The sequence below is a fragment of the Lachnellula hyalina genome (assembly GCF_007821495.1).
Source record: "Lachnellula hyalina strain CBS 185.66 chromosome Unknown contig00059, whole genome shotgun sequence".
NCBI lineage: Eukaryota > Fungi > Ascomycota > Leotiomycetes > Helotiales > Lachnaceae > Lachnellula > Lachnellula hyalina.
The window spans coordinates 75665-91600 of NW_022157173.1; the positions used below are offsets into that span (position 1 = coordinate 75665).

A 15936-nucleotide genomic window follows, 5' to 3' on the forward strand; every position below is an offset into this window, starting at 1 on the left:
TATAGAGACATGCTTCCCGACTTCAGAGACCGGATGTTCCCGTTCCTGCAAACATACATGCTCCGTCGTACAACCGATTCGCTCTGGTTCGGCAGACCCCTTATGAAGCTAAAGCCGCATTACCATCAAGATATCTTCGTCATGCCCACCAAGGACGGATATCCCGCGCTCCAAAACGTGATCAAAAGCTACATGCGCGTCACGGACCGCGAGAAAGACGTGCTCTTACTGGAGACCCAAGCCGCTTTTGAGGCCAAAGACCCCATTGCGAAAGGATATGATTCTCGTCCCCTCCAACTCAATTTCAACGCCGAGTGTCGAGCGGAATGGAAACACCGTGTTTTCGCCACGTTCCCGTATCTGGTTCTCTTTTTTCAAGGCTCCTCGAAGGGGCTGCCGGCAGAGACTCCAAAGATTGATATGTCGTCTAAGGAATGCATGCAATGGCGAAACCCGAAGGAGGAGCGTAAATGTCCGTATTTCCAGAAACTGAATCTCATTGTAGAGAATAGCCCCAAGTGCTGCTGGTTGTATAATTTTATACGGAGGGAAACTTTAGACCGGAAAGATACGCTGGGACGCGAGAGGAAGCTGCTGATTATTACGAGTTTTAATGTTGTGGGCTTGATTTTGAAGATGGCGAGTCCCCCCCTTGTACATTCTTGTTTGGTATTGGGATTGAGATTGAGATTGAGATTGAGGGTTATATGCTGATATATTTAATCTATGGCATCAGTTCATCGAAAATTACTTCGAACACACCAAAGCCCGCGTCGGCCTCCTCCACACCAACATGCCCCAACGCCAACGCACATCCACCCTCGACGCCTTCACCGACGCCCTGGTTCCCCTAACTACCACGCGCAAAAACCCCAAAGAAAACCTACAGTTCCTAATCGGTCCCCCTTCTCTCCTTGGTAAAGGCCTGCAGCTCACGCGCGCCGCTAACATCGTGCTCATGGAGCCGGACTATGATTTCGGGCGTGAGATGCAGGCGTATGCGCGCGTTAACCGCATCGGGCAGAAGAATGATGAGACGAGAAGTTATCGCTTGGTGGATGGCGCGAGTGCGGTTGAGACCAGGATTGTGAGGAGGCAGGATGAGAGGCATGAGTGGCCGGGACGGGTTATTGATGAAGAGGATGTGGGGTTGGCGGGTGTGACTAGTGTAGATGAGTTGGAGGCGTTGAGGAGTGCGAAAGGACTGGATATCAAGTTAAGTGCGGAAAGTAAGGGTAAAGGTAAGGAGGTAGAGACGGAGAGATTTGGAGATCTGGGCGCTGGAGTTGGGGGTCTTGATATTAGGACGTGGCGGAGTGGGGTGGGGAGTGAGCCACCCGAGGAGCAGCTGCCTGAGATGTAGCAAAGGGCTATTACACCGGGGTTTCTTACGGGTTATTGGGATGATGATGCGGGGCAAACGGTAAGGTACGTATGCCAAGTGGTAGGATAATAGTACTCGTAGTTCGAACTAATACTTGCGGGGGGGGAAGGATTTACTATCGCTTGATAGCTGTAGATTTTATACTTTAGAGATTGTTTAGAATGTAGTTAGGGATTGTTTTTTACTTACATAGGCGTTAATTATTATGAGCATAATAGTCATATCATAATCTCTTTCCTAGATTTCGTACTTAATGGACAACGTATGTGCAATCTTCTGTGCATATAAAGTTTCCTTTTCGCGTATATATGCGAATTAGGATAGGAATAATCTAAACGTTTCTCCCGCTGTCTTTTAGGGCGGATCAGGGGAAATAATCTGGATAAGGTACGACGTATAGAGTATTGCAGTTCTGCTTAATATTGAGAAGCCGGATCTATGTCAGGACTGAATAATGCTGTCAGTTCTACTCATTATGGACATATAAATTACTTAGATAGACTTGAGAAATAGAATCCGTAATTTGACATAAAACAAGCGCAGCCTGTCTTTTTCAACTCCATTAAAACTTATGTCATGTGGGATGATTTTCAAGTGACCATCTACTTCAGAACCCCGCCCCCTTTTTCTAAGCGAGCATCCTACTAGACTTGCAATTCGTCTATTGACCTTTAGAGCAATGCTCGATGTGGTCGACAAGTGCCAATGGCAAGAAATATAGCCCATTTCAATTACTATAATCTTCGAATAGCCCTCCAAACAATTTATTATTCTGCATCTCATGTAACTAAATCATGTGACCGGCAAGCAATGCATCCTTCGTGGCGCAGCTCCCTTCTCTTCAACCTCACACTTCTAATTCAACGTGGACTGAACCTGGACTTGTTTGAACAGCAACTTGGTTGAAAGCTGTACTCGAGCCCTGAAATCTCCATAATCAACCAATATTCAACACAGACTGTGCCCCAGAAATCGGGCAGGGTGAACCAAAATACCTTACCTTACGCAGGCAGAAATCATGACACACGATTCAGCACCAGCTGCGGATACATCTCATGCATCTCATGGTGGAGATACTTTTCCAGATACCAGTCATCATGTATGCAAACTCTTCTATTCCGTCCTCTCAAGATCAATACCAGAGTCTTTTTTCCCTTCCGAATGCCTTGCTCACGTGACTAGAATGACCACCCCACCCAGCTTCGACGATCACCAGCATACCCACCATGGGGTTCCTGAACCCGAAGACCATCATCACCATCACCACATGCGCCACCATGATGGCCCCGATCCACCATATGACGACTCATCTGAAATCCAGCCCTTATTCCCACCTCCAGCTTATAGCTCTGCTAGGCAGGTAAACGATGATGAAAGAGGATAGTATCAACCTCCGACTAGACATGGAAACATGTGGAATATGAGAAAAGTATACGGTGGGGTTTTCATAGCTCTCTTCTTTATAGTGTGGTTTGGAATGTTTATGTTCATGTTAAGTAACGCTATACGACGCATGAGGATGGACTATCCACCCTAGCCTTAATTGGTCTTCGCGATGAATTGGGGATATAGGCTTTTGAATTTCCAACTTCAATTTCATAGAAAAGTCTACATACGAGGATGCAAAGAAGGGCAAGATTTTTGCAGACCGCAGCATATGCACCAGGAATGGAAATCGGTGATTCTTCGTAAAATCAAGAGTAGTTGTCCACTTATCGGAAAATACAGGTCATCAAGCGACGTGTTGCAAATTTCGCACCGATTTTCTTTATTTAAGGGATATATCTTCCCGCTTTCCGTTTGCCTCGTGCATATGCTCCTACCACCCAGTTTTGATTTTATGGTCAGCTTGAAGTTTGAAAGCTGCTCTGACATGGCCTTGATTTGCCCTTGCTCAAAGAATCCAAAATTTGCTTGATCCTGCCTGCTCAACTATGCCAACGCCAAGTACCTAAGCATCAACGCCACTGTCTACAATTCTTTGAAAGCGGCTCAATCACCACTTCACAGACGGTCCCCCAGAACTTGATATCCTCCCAATCCGGAAAGCGCGCTTCACCGACTTGCCTCTGGATACAATTGGAGACAGCCCTGTCATACAGATCCGGTAACGGGTTGTCTGTATCATCGAGCCACTCTGCCGCCAATGCTAGCCGCTGGTAGTATCCACTCGGTGCCTCCTCCAAACCGAATCGCGTCTCCAATGTAGTCTCATGCCAGACTTCCAGGAGCAAAATGCCAAGCTCCAGGAGTGTTATCTTCGGTTCTACACTTCGCCCAGGTTTCGTACTCTCGGTGTTGTCGTCGAATGTAAGAGATACAAACGGTCGGCCGAGGTCGAGTTGCAGGTGATCTTGGGCGCCACTATTGGTCGGCTGGAAGTGGAAATATACCACATCTTTCGACCAGGTGTTCTGCAGCCACTGTGTTTGTAAGAGTTGGAGGAGATTTGAAGCAAGTCGAAGTGCGAGTAGCATCCGAAATTTCCACGGGAGAATAGGACCTTGACGACGTGTCTTCTGGGTCGAGAGAAGAGCTTTCAGCGTCATCGTGCCGGTTTCTTGGCACTGAATTATTGTCTTATTGTCTGTAGATATTGTTCCCATTTGCTGGTCTCCGACAAGAACAAACGAAATTTGTCGCTTGTTGCATTTGGCCTCTTCTATTGCGCCGCAGATGTCACCGACAGAATGAATTTCAGACTTCACAAGTGATGATGCCGATTTAGTGGTAGCGAATCTTACCTGAGGCGATCCGGAGTTCTGGCTGGCCATGGGAGGTTTTGAGTGATCATCCGAATCGTCCTCGAATACTTGCACCACGGTCTCATGCCACAGCTTCTGCTCTTGGTTGATGCCTGCCGCTAAGGTGAGCTGGAAAGCGAGGATAGGCACAGCGCTATCTTTTCCAATCTGCTTCAGTATTTCTGGGGCCATGTCGACTCGATCTTCTAGAAACAATCTCGCCTCGTGCTTGCTATGACACCCAGCTCTCCAACCCTGAAAGATGGCCAGGGACAGGATGCCGGTAAATTTGCGAACATGGCGAAGAGCTTTGGCGAGTTTGATAGCCCTGTTGGACGATTTGTCTTCGACCATTCGACGATTCGATACTAAGATCCTCGTGAAACGATCCAGCGCACCAGCCGTGTCATCGAGTTGTTTCACCGCATTCTTGAGATCATTCATACCGAAAGCCAGCTTGACTCGTGGAATAAGGTCCAACCGCATGCCATCCGCATCTCGATTGGCATTGATGACCGCCAGCAAATCATCCGGCGCACCCTATCGCCATAGTCAGCATTTGGTCACCCGGGGGGCTTTTGCATGACTGTTGGCAGAACAGACTCTGAAGGCAGGCACAAGACCTGTGATATTCTTCGCAATATTTTTAACAATCTGACTGCTCTGCTCCAGGGCTCCAGTAAATGCAACATCATTCTTTGACCCCAAGTAGTCCAGAACTTCCTCTCGAACGCTTTCATCGTTCAGATACCCATATGGGTCATCGTCCAGACGCCATACATCCTCGCACCCGCTGGCGAGAATGACTGACTTGACGGTTTCCTCGAGGGTTTGCTGTTGTAGGAGGAGCGCACGAGCTAGCTTCTCCACGTTTTTGCGCTTTTGGAAGGCTAACCCGGCCCTGATGAAGCCATCCTTAGAAAAATCAACGGCAGCGAAAAGGATGGGCAGAGCTCCAAGCACGAGGCCGGCGACTTCGATTCCAGACATACCTACTTAGAGCGCATCACTAGAGAGCGTCAATACTGCATTTTGAGTGCGGTTATTAAACCACTAATGCCCTTTCAGTGAAATTGATACGGAGATACTGAAATAGCCGGGAGGCTGGAGGTGCTGCAGGGTTCGGCGCAATGTCAGACGAACGTGGACGGTCGTGATTGGGCTTACTGAGGCGTTTGACGGTACTGATATTGATCGGATGCACCATGCATGAGCTCCCTCAGCTCTCGAGACCCAAACTTCCTAGACCCAAATTTTCTTCCATGAAGCTTTGGACGTCCTGGGCAATGGCATACCGCAGCCATGGAAGCTGCATCAAAACCGCCAACTCTGGCCGAAGCAGGCATTGAGACAACTACGCTTCTGAAGCGGGTCAAGAATATCGACAAACCGGCTGAGAACAGCACTACTGAGGAGTGGCCCAAGGGGCTATTTGCGGCTGAAGCAGACCGTTTTGAACTTTGGGCCGTGAACCTGGGTCTCTTTGTATCGGGCCATGGCTCTCTGGATTATCGTCTCAGGGAGGCAGAAAGACTGGAGTCCACGATTCGTAGATTCATGAAGGATCTGAACAACTCGTTGACTGAAGGTTGTGCATCACCTAGACTACACAGTTCACTCTGCTGATGATGGGTTTATTAGTTCTCGAGTATTGTGCTGGCGAGTCTGGCAAGTCGACGGACGAGGGGCAAGATGATTCCGCGCCCAGGCCGTTCGGTGATTTTCTAGAAGACAATCCGGAGGACGAAGCCGGCGAGGAGCAGGAGTCTGATATAGACCTACTACTGGACAGCGTCAGAGACACTATTGATCGGCTTTTCAAGGTCTCGACCAGGATCCGCAATCCATCTTCCAGACTCGGGTCGTCAAAAGCGCTGCGCCATCAACAATTTGATCAAGATAGCGGAATTGACCTGCTGCGCGCCGTCGAAGGTTTCGATTATGATCACATCAGTTCCCTCTTTTTACAATATCGAAAGTCGAGGGCACTAGAAGAACATGAGACCGTCGAACCTTCAGAGGATATGGATGGAAAAGATGATGCCAACCACGTGTGGGAACCAATTCGGACGGTCCTCTCGCAGTATCAGAATGAAGTTTCAAATGGTACCGAGTCAGTTCTTGTTCGTCGCACAGCTCGCGCAAATGGGCGCCGCAGGCAACAGTTTGCGTATTGGAAGCAGCATCGAGACAAGCTCGCTCAGCACACCAAATCCTTCACACTAAACATCGAAACTAGGCAACAGGCAACTCCAATCATAGTAGATCTACAAAAGCAAGGTGACATGCTTGTAATTCCGGGGATGGTTATTGCGGACTCTGTCACGACCGCTAGCCGTTTGAACATACCACAGCTGGTCGATCGGGATGATCGGTCGATCGTCTCGGTCTCGGAGTATGCTCCTTCAATGTGGAAGCCGGGCAAAGAAGTTGTGGATTTTCCTGCCGCCCCGAAATGGGATTCAGGCGAGAAGTTTTTCGAATGTCCTTATTGCTTCACATTGTGCCCGACAGAAATTCTTGCCGAAAAAGCATGGAAGTAAGAAACCCTAAAAATAGTCATAAATAAGACAGCTCTAAGCATTCATATAGGGCTCACCTTATCCATGACCTGCGCCCTTACGTCTGTACGTACGACGACTGCCGGAATCCCGATCAGCTGTATGACAGCCGTCAGGACTGGATTCAACACGAGAATTCTCATCGAAGGATATGGCGTTGTCCGGAGCATCCAGCTCATATTTCTACCTACCTCGACGAATATCGCGAGCACTTGCACAAAGATCACGTTGATTGTAATGACGAGACACTGCGATCCTCGTTCATTCATGCTGCTGAAACGACATTACCATAGTCAGACAGATGCTGTCCAATATGCTCGTTACAGCTAGAGACTGCAAGGTCACTACACAGCCACATAGGACTGCATCTGGAACGATTCTCTTTGTTCTCACTACCTCGATCAGTTGACCAAGAAAACGAGGATTCAAATGATGGCTTCTCAGACAAGGCCAACACGGCTTTCGAGGGCTCCCGAAATGAGGACTTCGACTCGGATGTGGACGTTGAAGGTGAACATGATCAAACGACATCGGCGGCTGGTGTTGCGCGGGCACGTTGGATGATGGCGATCCGCGCAATCAAAACAAAGAGACTGGTCCGGAGCATGTTGGGGGGAGATCGACGAGACGGAATCAGGCTTGAGGACCATCAACGCAGACCCAGATTTCACGATGCGGAGGGAGCCGCAGTTGCTATCGCGCAAGCCCTGAAGGGGCAAAACCCAGCTGACATCAAATCTCTGATCATTGCCATCCTTCCCGGTCTTTCACACGAGCGAGTCTTGGATCTCCGGATCGAATACACGAAAATTGCGAAAGCGGGGTCGGAACGTAAAGGAGTCAACCTTGCCAAACACATCAAGATGAGACTCGGCACTGATACTGCGTTTGGTAAGATTGCATATGTCACTTCTCTGGGAAGATGGGAGAGCGAAGCATACTGGGCGAATTTCGGGTTCCAAGACGAGAAACGCCGGCGAGAACTCCTTGTCGAATCTCTTATGGGACGTACGAATCGGGAAATTAGAGAGATTAAGGATGCATTTTCGGATAAGAAATATAGCGACAGTTTGACGAAGTGTATAGATATGGAGCTACCGGATGGCAATTTTAAAAAGGCGGTATTACTAGGGGTGGAAGAGAAGAGAGGGGAGGAGGGGCCGGAGTATCCTCTTAATAGAGTGCTAGTTGAGGATGATACGAGGGATTTATATAACGCGGTTACAAGTGAGAAGGGGGATGAGAGTATAATGATTAGTATTGTGGTCGTAAGGAGTGATAGTCATCTTAGGGAGGTATTAAAGTTATATGAGGCGACTTATCCGCCCAACTTTGCGAGGGAGATGTTCAAGAAGAGTGGGAATTTAGTAGTATATGCCCTCCCTCCCTTCTTTCCTCCTTTCCTTCCTTTATCTTTAAACTGTAGTAATTAATAAATTTTATCTAGGGCGGAGTTCTAGCACATATCCTCAACGGCGTAATCAACAAGCCTGTCCGCGACGCAATACTCATACACAACGCCCTATCCTTCTCTACATCTAATAGCCTTCGCACGGATCTCCTTATTAGTAGATTAGTGCGCTGTCACTGGGATCGTCCGTATATAGAGGCGGTCAAGAGGGAATATAGGAAGCGGTATGAGGTTGATATGCAGAAGGCAGTAGTGGAGGGCACGAGAGGGGAGTGGGGACAATTTTGCGAGATATTGTGTGGGCCTTAACGTGGTGAGTGTAGTGCTTGGCTTTCTCCCGCGACATTAAATTCTGGTAGTTATCTACGCGAGCGAGCGAGTTTGTAACTCACCATGCCATGTCAAGGGATAGGTAAGAAATTTAGGAGATTCAAAGCAAGTAAAGCGTCTCGTCTTCACTAGGGATTATGTAGGCAGGCTGCAAACAGGTTTGGAACCCCTAAGTTACAAATTATAGTATTCATCTAAAGAAGAAGCTTTAGCTTATCTTTCTTGGACGTATTTCTAAAAGTGTTTAATTATTTTAATGCTTATATATTATTGGGATATATGTCACGTATATCACAAGCCTTAGCCCCACTGACATCGTTGCAACCTTAGCTAGAACCTTTTCTACACCTAGAAATGCAACCTCCTCCGCTCAGCAAAATCACGTGCGTGGATCACGAGATCCACCCCCCTAATTCATAAAAAGAACGTCAGGCATTACTTATAGTAATTTATATTAATAGATAAGTCATTATAAGACGTATGAATTACTGTAAAAAGGGGGTCCTTTCCCTCTTCCCTCTATAGCTTAGTATTCTTGTTCTTGGAGAAGCTTAATACTAGCCCTTCCTCCCACTTGATCTGGCCTCTCTTTTAGTCTCTAGGTCAAGCCGCCGCACTTAATAGAGACGACGGTTTACTTATCAGATTGCTTCTAATCGGTACCTAGGACATCCGCTTCTCCCGACTGTGAGCGAAGCGAGCGAAGTAGTATCTAGGTAAGGACCGACTTTTGAGGCCCCAGCACGCGCCGATAATAAGTATAATCGTTGGTTGGAGAGCAAGGCGACTTGAAGTTTTCGGTTCATCAGTCGTCGATGGCTATCGTGCCTTTCATTGGCCCCTTTGTTGTAATTAGCTTATCACTGATATCTATGTGGATTCTAAACTACCGCCGTTGGCGTTTCCAGAGATTATTGTGGTAGGGATGAGACGTGGTGTTTGGATAGGAGGGTCAGGTGACTAGGCATGTGACTGGGTTTATATATATATAGCCTCGCGTAGCTACTGGCCACCACACTTCAGTTGCAAATACACTCACTTCTGCCAACCTCTCTAGCCCTTGGCTCCCACGGCTCTATGTGTTTTGGGTTCAGTCCTTCCCCATTATAAACACGCCGACGGCGGGGATTTGTCTAAATTTGAAGCCCAATAAGAATAATAAACACGCAAGTGCCAAATACAGGATCAGAGTGCATTGCATCGTATGAATACGACGCTTCGACGGTCTCAGATCATCATCAATTCTACATACACACTCTTGTACATAGATTGTTATATTTATATTTATATTTATACAACGAAGGAACTATAAATCAGCTCCTGGCCTAGAAATCGCGCTTGTGTTGTCCCTGCACAATACGCGCTTGTGTCACATTTACACTGAGGGTGGTTTTGTATTCAGTGTGTAGGTGTGTTGTAATGTACCCCTATACCCACTCGCAGTCATCGTAATCCTCACCAGCAGGTTCAGTGGGCTGGGCGCTGAATGCTGTCGGGATAGGGCTGGAGATTCGAGAGGTCTGTAGAGTTGTGGGCACGGCGGCCGCGGAATATGTGGCGCCTGTGCTGGACGGAGCAGTGCTACTCAAAGCTGTGCTCGTGAGGACTGAAGAAGCAGAGCTAGAGGCAGCGGCAGCGGCAACGGCAGCGGAACTGTACAGAGCAGTGCCATTCGAGGCTATACTCTTAGAGACTGAAGAAGCAGAGCTAGAGGTAGCGGTAGAAGAACTGTAGAGAGCAGTGCTATTCGAACTCGTAGAGGCTGAAGAAGTAGAGTTGGAGGCAGCGACAGTGGAACCGTTTTTAGCTGCCGCCACATCTTCATCATCCAAGTGATGAAGTAGCGAGCCCCAGCCTAGCGAGTCGTAATGGCCAGAGCCCTCTCCCCAAGATCCAAGTCCGCCCTCGTAGCCAGGGCTGCCAGGGTATAATGGAAGACTGAAGTTGAGGTACGCTTTGACCCACGGAACATCCATTCCCAGAATCTGACCGTAATGGCTGTAAAGCAATTCCCAATTTGGTCTGAATGCACCGCGCGAGGAGTTGCTAGCCTCGGTGTAGTTACAGATAACGTTTGCGTACGGCACAAAAGGAACATCATTCCCCAGATTATAGCGTGCAAAATATTCCGCGCTGAGTCATAACGAGTTAGGTCAAGTTAACAATATGGGTTTGAGAGCACATACCCGCGGAGCATACGATAGTCACTATCGGCATAAAGATCAGTCCCTGATTCCAGGCCACCTGTGCAATGGAAGCGTGCCCATCTGGATCCAATGATGCATGGCCTTGATCACGACCCGACTCCTGGCCTTGACCCAGTGGCTTACCGGTCCCTGGCTCTTCGACAATATCTGAAATGGCAAGTGAAATGGCGCCGTTCCCATCCCCGGTGTGCCAGTAGTCAACGACGAAGTCGAACGTATCTTGATCATCAGTCAGAACGGCAATAGCAATGGCAGATGCCATATTGCAGAGCTCCCAGCTTGCAAAGTAGTGATTGTGAACACCCTCCGACCAGTCCTTATGCTTGATAAATTGGATATTCTGCGCCAGGAACACGTTGACCATCATATCGTTGAATTCCTTCTGGCCATTGGCGACAAATGGGGCATAGTCGCGTAGGAGCTCACCGGCATTCGCCATCTCGAATCCTTGTAGACCGGCAGTGAGGAACTGGTCACTATCAGTTCCTAGGCTCTCGAGCGTTGTTCCCCAAGCCGTTAGAATCTTGGCTGCAGCGGCCGCATACTCGTCGTCTCCTTCAAGCTTCCAGCGCAGCGCAAGGGCAAACGCGGCAGCTGCGTCGTGCCAGAGAAGGTCCGTATTCGTGGCGCGGGTGAGATTACTGACAGCTCCATTCGTATACGTGCTTTGGGCGTATGTCATACCAGTAAGAACAGAGTATGAACCAGTCCATGGGTCTAATTTCGCAGCAAGCTTCGTCTTGATTCGGCTGATATCATTGCTGTTAACCATAAGACCCGGGTGCACAAAGGCCGCTGAAATAAGCGGGGCAAAGAATAGAAATCGAAAAAGGCTCGTAATAGACATAGTCATATTTGCTATCAGTCAAACGAATAAATTGGCGAAGTAAAATTGGAAGAGCGTGTGAAAGAGCGTGTGAGAGAGCGCGTGAAAGAGCGCGTTAAAGAGTGTGTAAAAAAAGAGCGTGTGACAAAGCTTGTAAAAGAGCGTGTGAAAAAGGGGATAAAACCGCAGCTGGATAGAAAATAATAGCCCAAGGCTGATGGACGCAAAAGACAAAAAGCATCAGGAAGATGCAAGTATAATAAGGAAGAACGTCAAGGAGAATAATGTAGAGCGCTAGCCTGATTAGTTTGCGACCACGAGGGTACAGACAAATTTAGGATTTTTTCCGATCCAAGTGGACGTTTTGTTTAAATTCAGGGCCTCGACGTCGTCATGCTAATGTTTCACGCCGGGGGTAGCTGCAGCACAGTACAGCACAGTCCAGCTGTTCTGTCGGCCAACGGCCCATCGCTCGGGCTCAAGCCCCGGACCCGTGGGGTCGGAATCTTAATTTATGAAAACACAACACCATCATCCCGCAAACAGATTCTTTCCATGTCTTTAGCTGACACACTCTCGGACAAATAGTAATAACAACTCGCAAAGCCGGAAACCAGGAAATGGTGGAACGATCAACTGATAAAGAGAGCCTCAAGCCAGGAGGCTGTACTGTACTCTTGATAACTCCCCTATCTCCCGCTTTGTAAAATCTTACTTTCAAGATAGTCCTTCAAGTAAAGCCTCAATCCCCGATTCGTGGAAACAATGCCAAGCCGACCGTTGAGACTATGCACCCGCTCGTCGGGGGAAGTCGAAGGAGCGGCACCCAGCGTCTCCTCCCCCGAAATTAGAGATAACATGTCAACGGGTGATACCGAGTAATTTACTTCAGTACTTTGGTATTTGCAGGCTCGTGGTGAAGCCGTGGTCGTGGTCGTGGTCGTGCACCCCATCTATTCGAAGTCGGTAGCGTTGCAGGCGGCAATGGTCTAGGCCAGGCGTTTCCTTTGCTTGTACCAAGTACCAAGGCAGGGCTATCGTCCACATATGATAGGGTGTTCAGGGGCATTCATTGCGAAGAGTGATTAAGGGGGGGGGTTGGGTGGAGAAGCAAGCGGTGATGAAACTGATAAGATGGATTATACTTTGGCATGGCACTCTCGCTTAGCTGCTAAGGGGGCCATCTGCTATCTGATTAGTCTACACAACTACAGTGGAGTAAGTTAAATGAGGATCTTCCACCCTACCCTACCTCGCCTACCACTCTCCCGCCGTCCCGCGACCTTCCGTATATCAAAGCACCTAATCGCCTAATGTCTATACCTACGAAGTATAGAAAATGAAAGACTCAAGAATTAAGACCCGACCCATGGGTCTAGAAATCCCATCCCTAAGCACCCGCCCATGCACAATCCCATCTGCCACTGACCGGAGCCGCGCGTGAACTGTCAGGCCCTAGGAATCCGAGATCGAGTCGCAGTCGCTTTCGAGGTTGCCGTTGCTACTTGCAAATCCATCATCCTCCTGGCCACGCTGTTATCTTTAGCATGATGGGTTGGCAGCCGCAGAATTCGAACTTACAGTACCAGCACAAGCTATCTTCCTCAACTCTGGCAATGAGAATCGTATGCACAGCAGGTGCTCACCAGTGCTAGCTACCTCTCCAACCGCCTGCGTCGAACCTTAGAAAAGAGATCTAGGAAAACGGGGTCGTCACAAATAAAATCTCAGGGTCCATTCAGGGTCTTATCGTTCTTCAATAGTTGAATGTTTCGAAAATCACATTCCGATCATTTAACCACTCTAATAACGTCTTTCGGAGAGCCGCTCCGGTACACACGTACCACTTTTTGATAGCATTGTCTGGACTCTCAGAGCTCAGTTGGAAATCATCGTACGCCATCCTACGCGTTTCTACCATGGAATCTGTAGCATTAATCTTGGCCAAATTTTGAGCACCCTTATCATCGATCTCCCCGGTTACGAATAGCCGTGTGCAGTCACATAAGCCCGGTGCTCTCTCGAATGAATCCACGACCAGGCCAAGGTCCTCAGCTTTCACGGTCCAATACACCTGCACCCGAGATAGATGGAGACGGCCGGTCTGGGCTAGCAATGGCGTTATTCCCACGCCCCCAGCTACAATCCCTATCGTCTCTCGAGCTTTCTGCTGGAAGATAAACTCGCCGCCGAAACCTAGAAGGGGAAGGCCGAGCCCAATCTCTGCATCCTGACTAAACAAATAGTTTGTGACGATACCGACTTTGCGAATGGTAATTTCAAGTCGATTGTATCCTAAAAATTCGCCCGCCCCTGAGGAGATTGTCCACTTCCGAGCATAGGTATTATCGGAGACTTTGGCCTCACTGCTCAGGTGAGGGCGAAGTAGCGTCTCGAAATCTAGCGTAACATATTGACCTGACTCCCATCGGCTCGTCTTCCCAACATCGATGATCTGAAAGCCGAATCGAGCGATTGTCGGCGTTAATAGCTGCTTGTCAACCAGTCTTGCACAAGTCTGCTTCCTCTGGGGTTTATCGTGGAGCGCCTTTGCAACAGAAGAAATGCCATGTGCGTTTGTGGCCCGGAAATCTCGCACGGCACGGAATGTCAAGCTGTTCTCAATATACCGTATAGACTCAACATTGATCTTGACCGCAGTATTACTCCGCGGTAGGGTTCGGATTGCATCCTCACGCGTTAGTACTTCCTTTCTTCCTCTGATGAAGACGGCATTGCCAGTACGGAAGTCCGGGACAAGTAGTGCAGCTGTGGGGATCCTGCCTCCGCCGTCTAAGGTTTGGTATAATCGAACGCCAGAGTACTCGGGGTAGACTAGTCTACAGCCATTCTCGTCGTTTGTATCAAGGTGTACGAAACCTGGCGGGCCACTTCGCTGGTCAATATCCAAGTAGGGATCATGATTCGAAGATGATATAAAAAGTACCTCTGCTCTTGCAAAGATGTCGACAATATCGGATATCAAAGGTAGCGAGTGTGATACAAGCCAAGGCAACAAAATGTTTGGCAACATTTGCTTCGGGCTAAACGATTCCAGACGAGAGACTAACCACGTTAGCAAATTCCATGGCAAATATAGGGAGGGGGAGAGAGAGGGAGTGAACTGACCGAAACTTCTCTCCACACGTATAACGAGCAGGACCTCGCTAGTACCGTTCTCAACCTCAGCTTGAGCACCAGATACTAATTGACCGTACAGCTTCACTCTTGTACGTGCTTTAAGATCAATTCCAAGCATGCTGACCATTTTCCTAGGCCCACTATCCCGCACGACCTCTCCCACTGCTTCGGAACCTAATAACTCCTCGACCACTAGGTCATGCTTACTTTTCACAATAGCTCTTATGACCATGTTGGACTGCCCAATACCTTGGGTGAAGCCCGCTTTCCCTTCCCAGATCGTGATGCATGGGTTCTGAGCGGAATCTAGCGTACTTAGTACCAGTATTGGCGAGCGCGACAGCACGTTGGATGCACCGGGCCGGAGGTACGGCGATGCTGGACTATCTTGAGGTGCGACGCGTAGGAGTTTATGCGCCTTCTCGTTCTGTTCATGCGATTGCAAGTCGGCTTGGGCGAAATATGCCATGATATGTGTAGTGCAGTGCAGTGCAGTCGTAACAATTACTCTAATACTGATTGGAAAATAGATCCTTTCCATTAAAGGTTAGTATATGAATCACGCTATGATCAGCTGCTAGATCTCTCGAAACCTTCGGCATCGGGGTCGTCCCCGATCGGCTTTAAGACGTAGGCTCGATGCTAGACGCTAGATGGATATCAGAGCTACGATGATCAGAATCATATTAGGAGTTTCCATTAGGAGTTTCCTTGATGGCAGATCTGCAGGGTCTAAAGGTGGGGCTTTAGAACCCTTGCTATGACGTTACTGTACTGTAGCATGGCATTCACGCAATGTCCATACGGAGTAATTGTTGACAAGCGTTCCAATCGACATTGATTCGGGATGCAAGTGTCCGTTACTTTACACTTTGATTCGCCGATGATCATCGATTGATTATGAGATCGAGCACTGGTCTTGGGCCGCACGGCATCGTGAGCAGATCTTGGCCAAGATAGGGTTGCTGAATGTGCCCTCCCCAGCGGTTTCGACTTTGACAAGATCAAACTAAAATCTAGTGCAAGCAATTACCATAATCCTATAGTGCTATTTGTTATAGTCAAGATAATTAGGGAAACTCGGACGCTATGCTATCATCGGTGCTACCCCTTATATTAAATATCGGATGCTGCCTCAAGGTTAGTAATAAACATTCTGCTAGAGAAGCCATCTCATGGAATCAAGGTTACAATACATATACCGAGACAATGAGCCTTTCTTTGACCGCTACCACAGCTCCCTTCTCCGTATGTTCTGATATAGAGTTCGTGGATGACCCACTCGACTTCCGATTTGCAGACGCCTCCAAGGACAACATCACTTCCTCAACC

The 15936-nt window shown here is 48.4% G+C and overlaps 3 protein-coding genes across 3 annotated transcripts; 1 reads left to right on the forward strand and 2 right to left on the reverse strand.

The window, feature by feature from the left end:
- Nucleotides 1-6734: 6734 nt before the first annotated feature.
- Nucleotides 6735-8409, forward strand: ANXA1_0 (Annexin; the record flags this gene model as incomplete). The annotated part of the gene is made up of 3 exons (XM_031149801.1): nt 6735-6981; nt 7050-8059; nt 8137-8409. The coding sequence occupies 3 exons, from the start codon at nt 6735-6737 to the stop codon at nt 8407-8409; spliced, it is 1530 nt and encodes a 509-aa protein (XP_031005692.1).
- Nucleotides 8410-9857: 1448 nt separating this feature from the next.
- LHYA1_G004848 (uncharacterized protein) lies at nt 9858-11490 on the reverse strand (the record flags this gene model as incomplete). The annotated part of the gene is made up of 3 exons (XM_031149802.1): nt 9858-10563; nt 10617-10674; nt 10761-11490. The coding sequence occupies 3 exons, from the start codon at nt 11488-11490 to the stop codon at nt 9858-9860; spliced, it is 1494 nt and encodes a 497-aa protein (XP_031005684.1).
- Nucleotides 11491-13219: 1729 nt separating this feature from the next.
- LHYA1_G004849 (uncharacterized protein) lies at nt 13220-15073 on the reverse strand (the record flags this gene model as incomplete). The annotated part of the gene is made up of 2 exons (XM_031149803.1): nt 13220-14529; nt 14593-15073. The coding sequence occupies 2 exons, from the start codon at nt 15071-15073 to the stop codon at nt 13220-13222; spliced, it is 1791 nt and encodes a 596-aa protein (XP_031005685.1).
- Between the last annotated feature and the right edge of the window lie 863 nt (nt 15074-15936).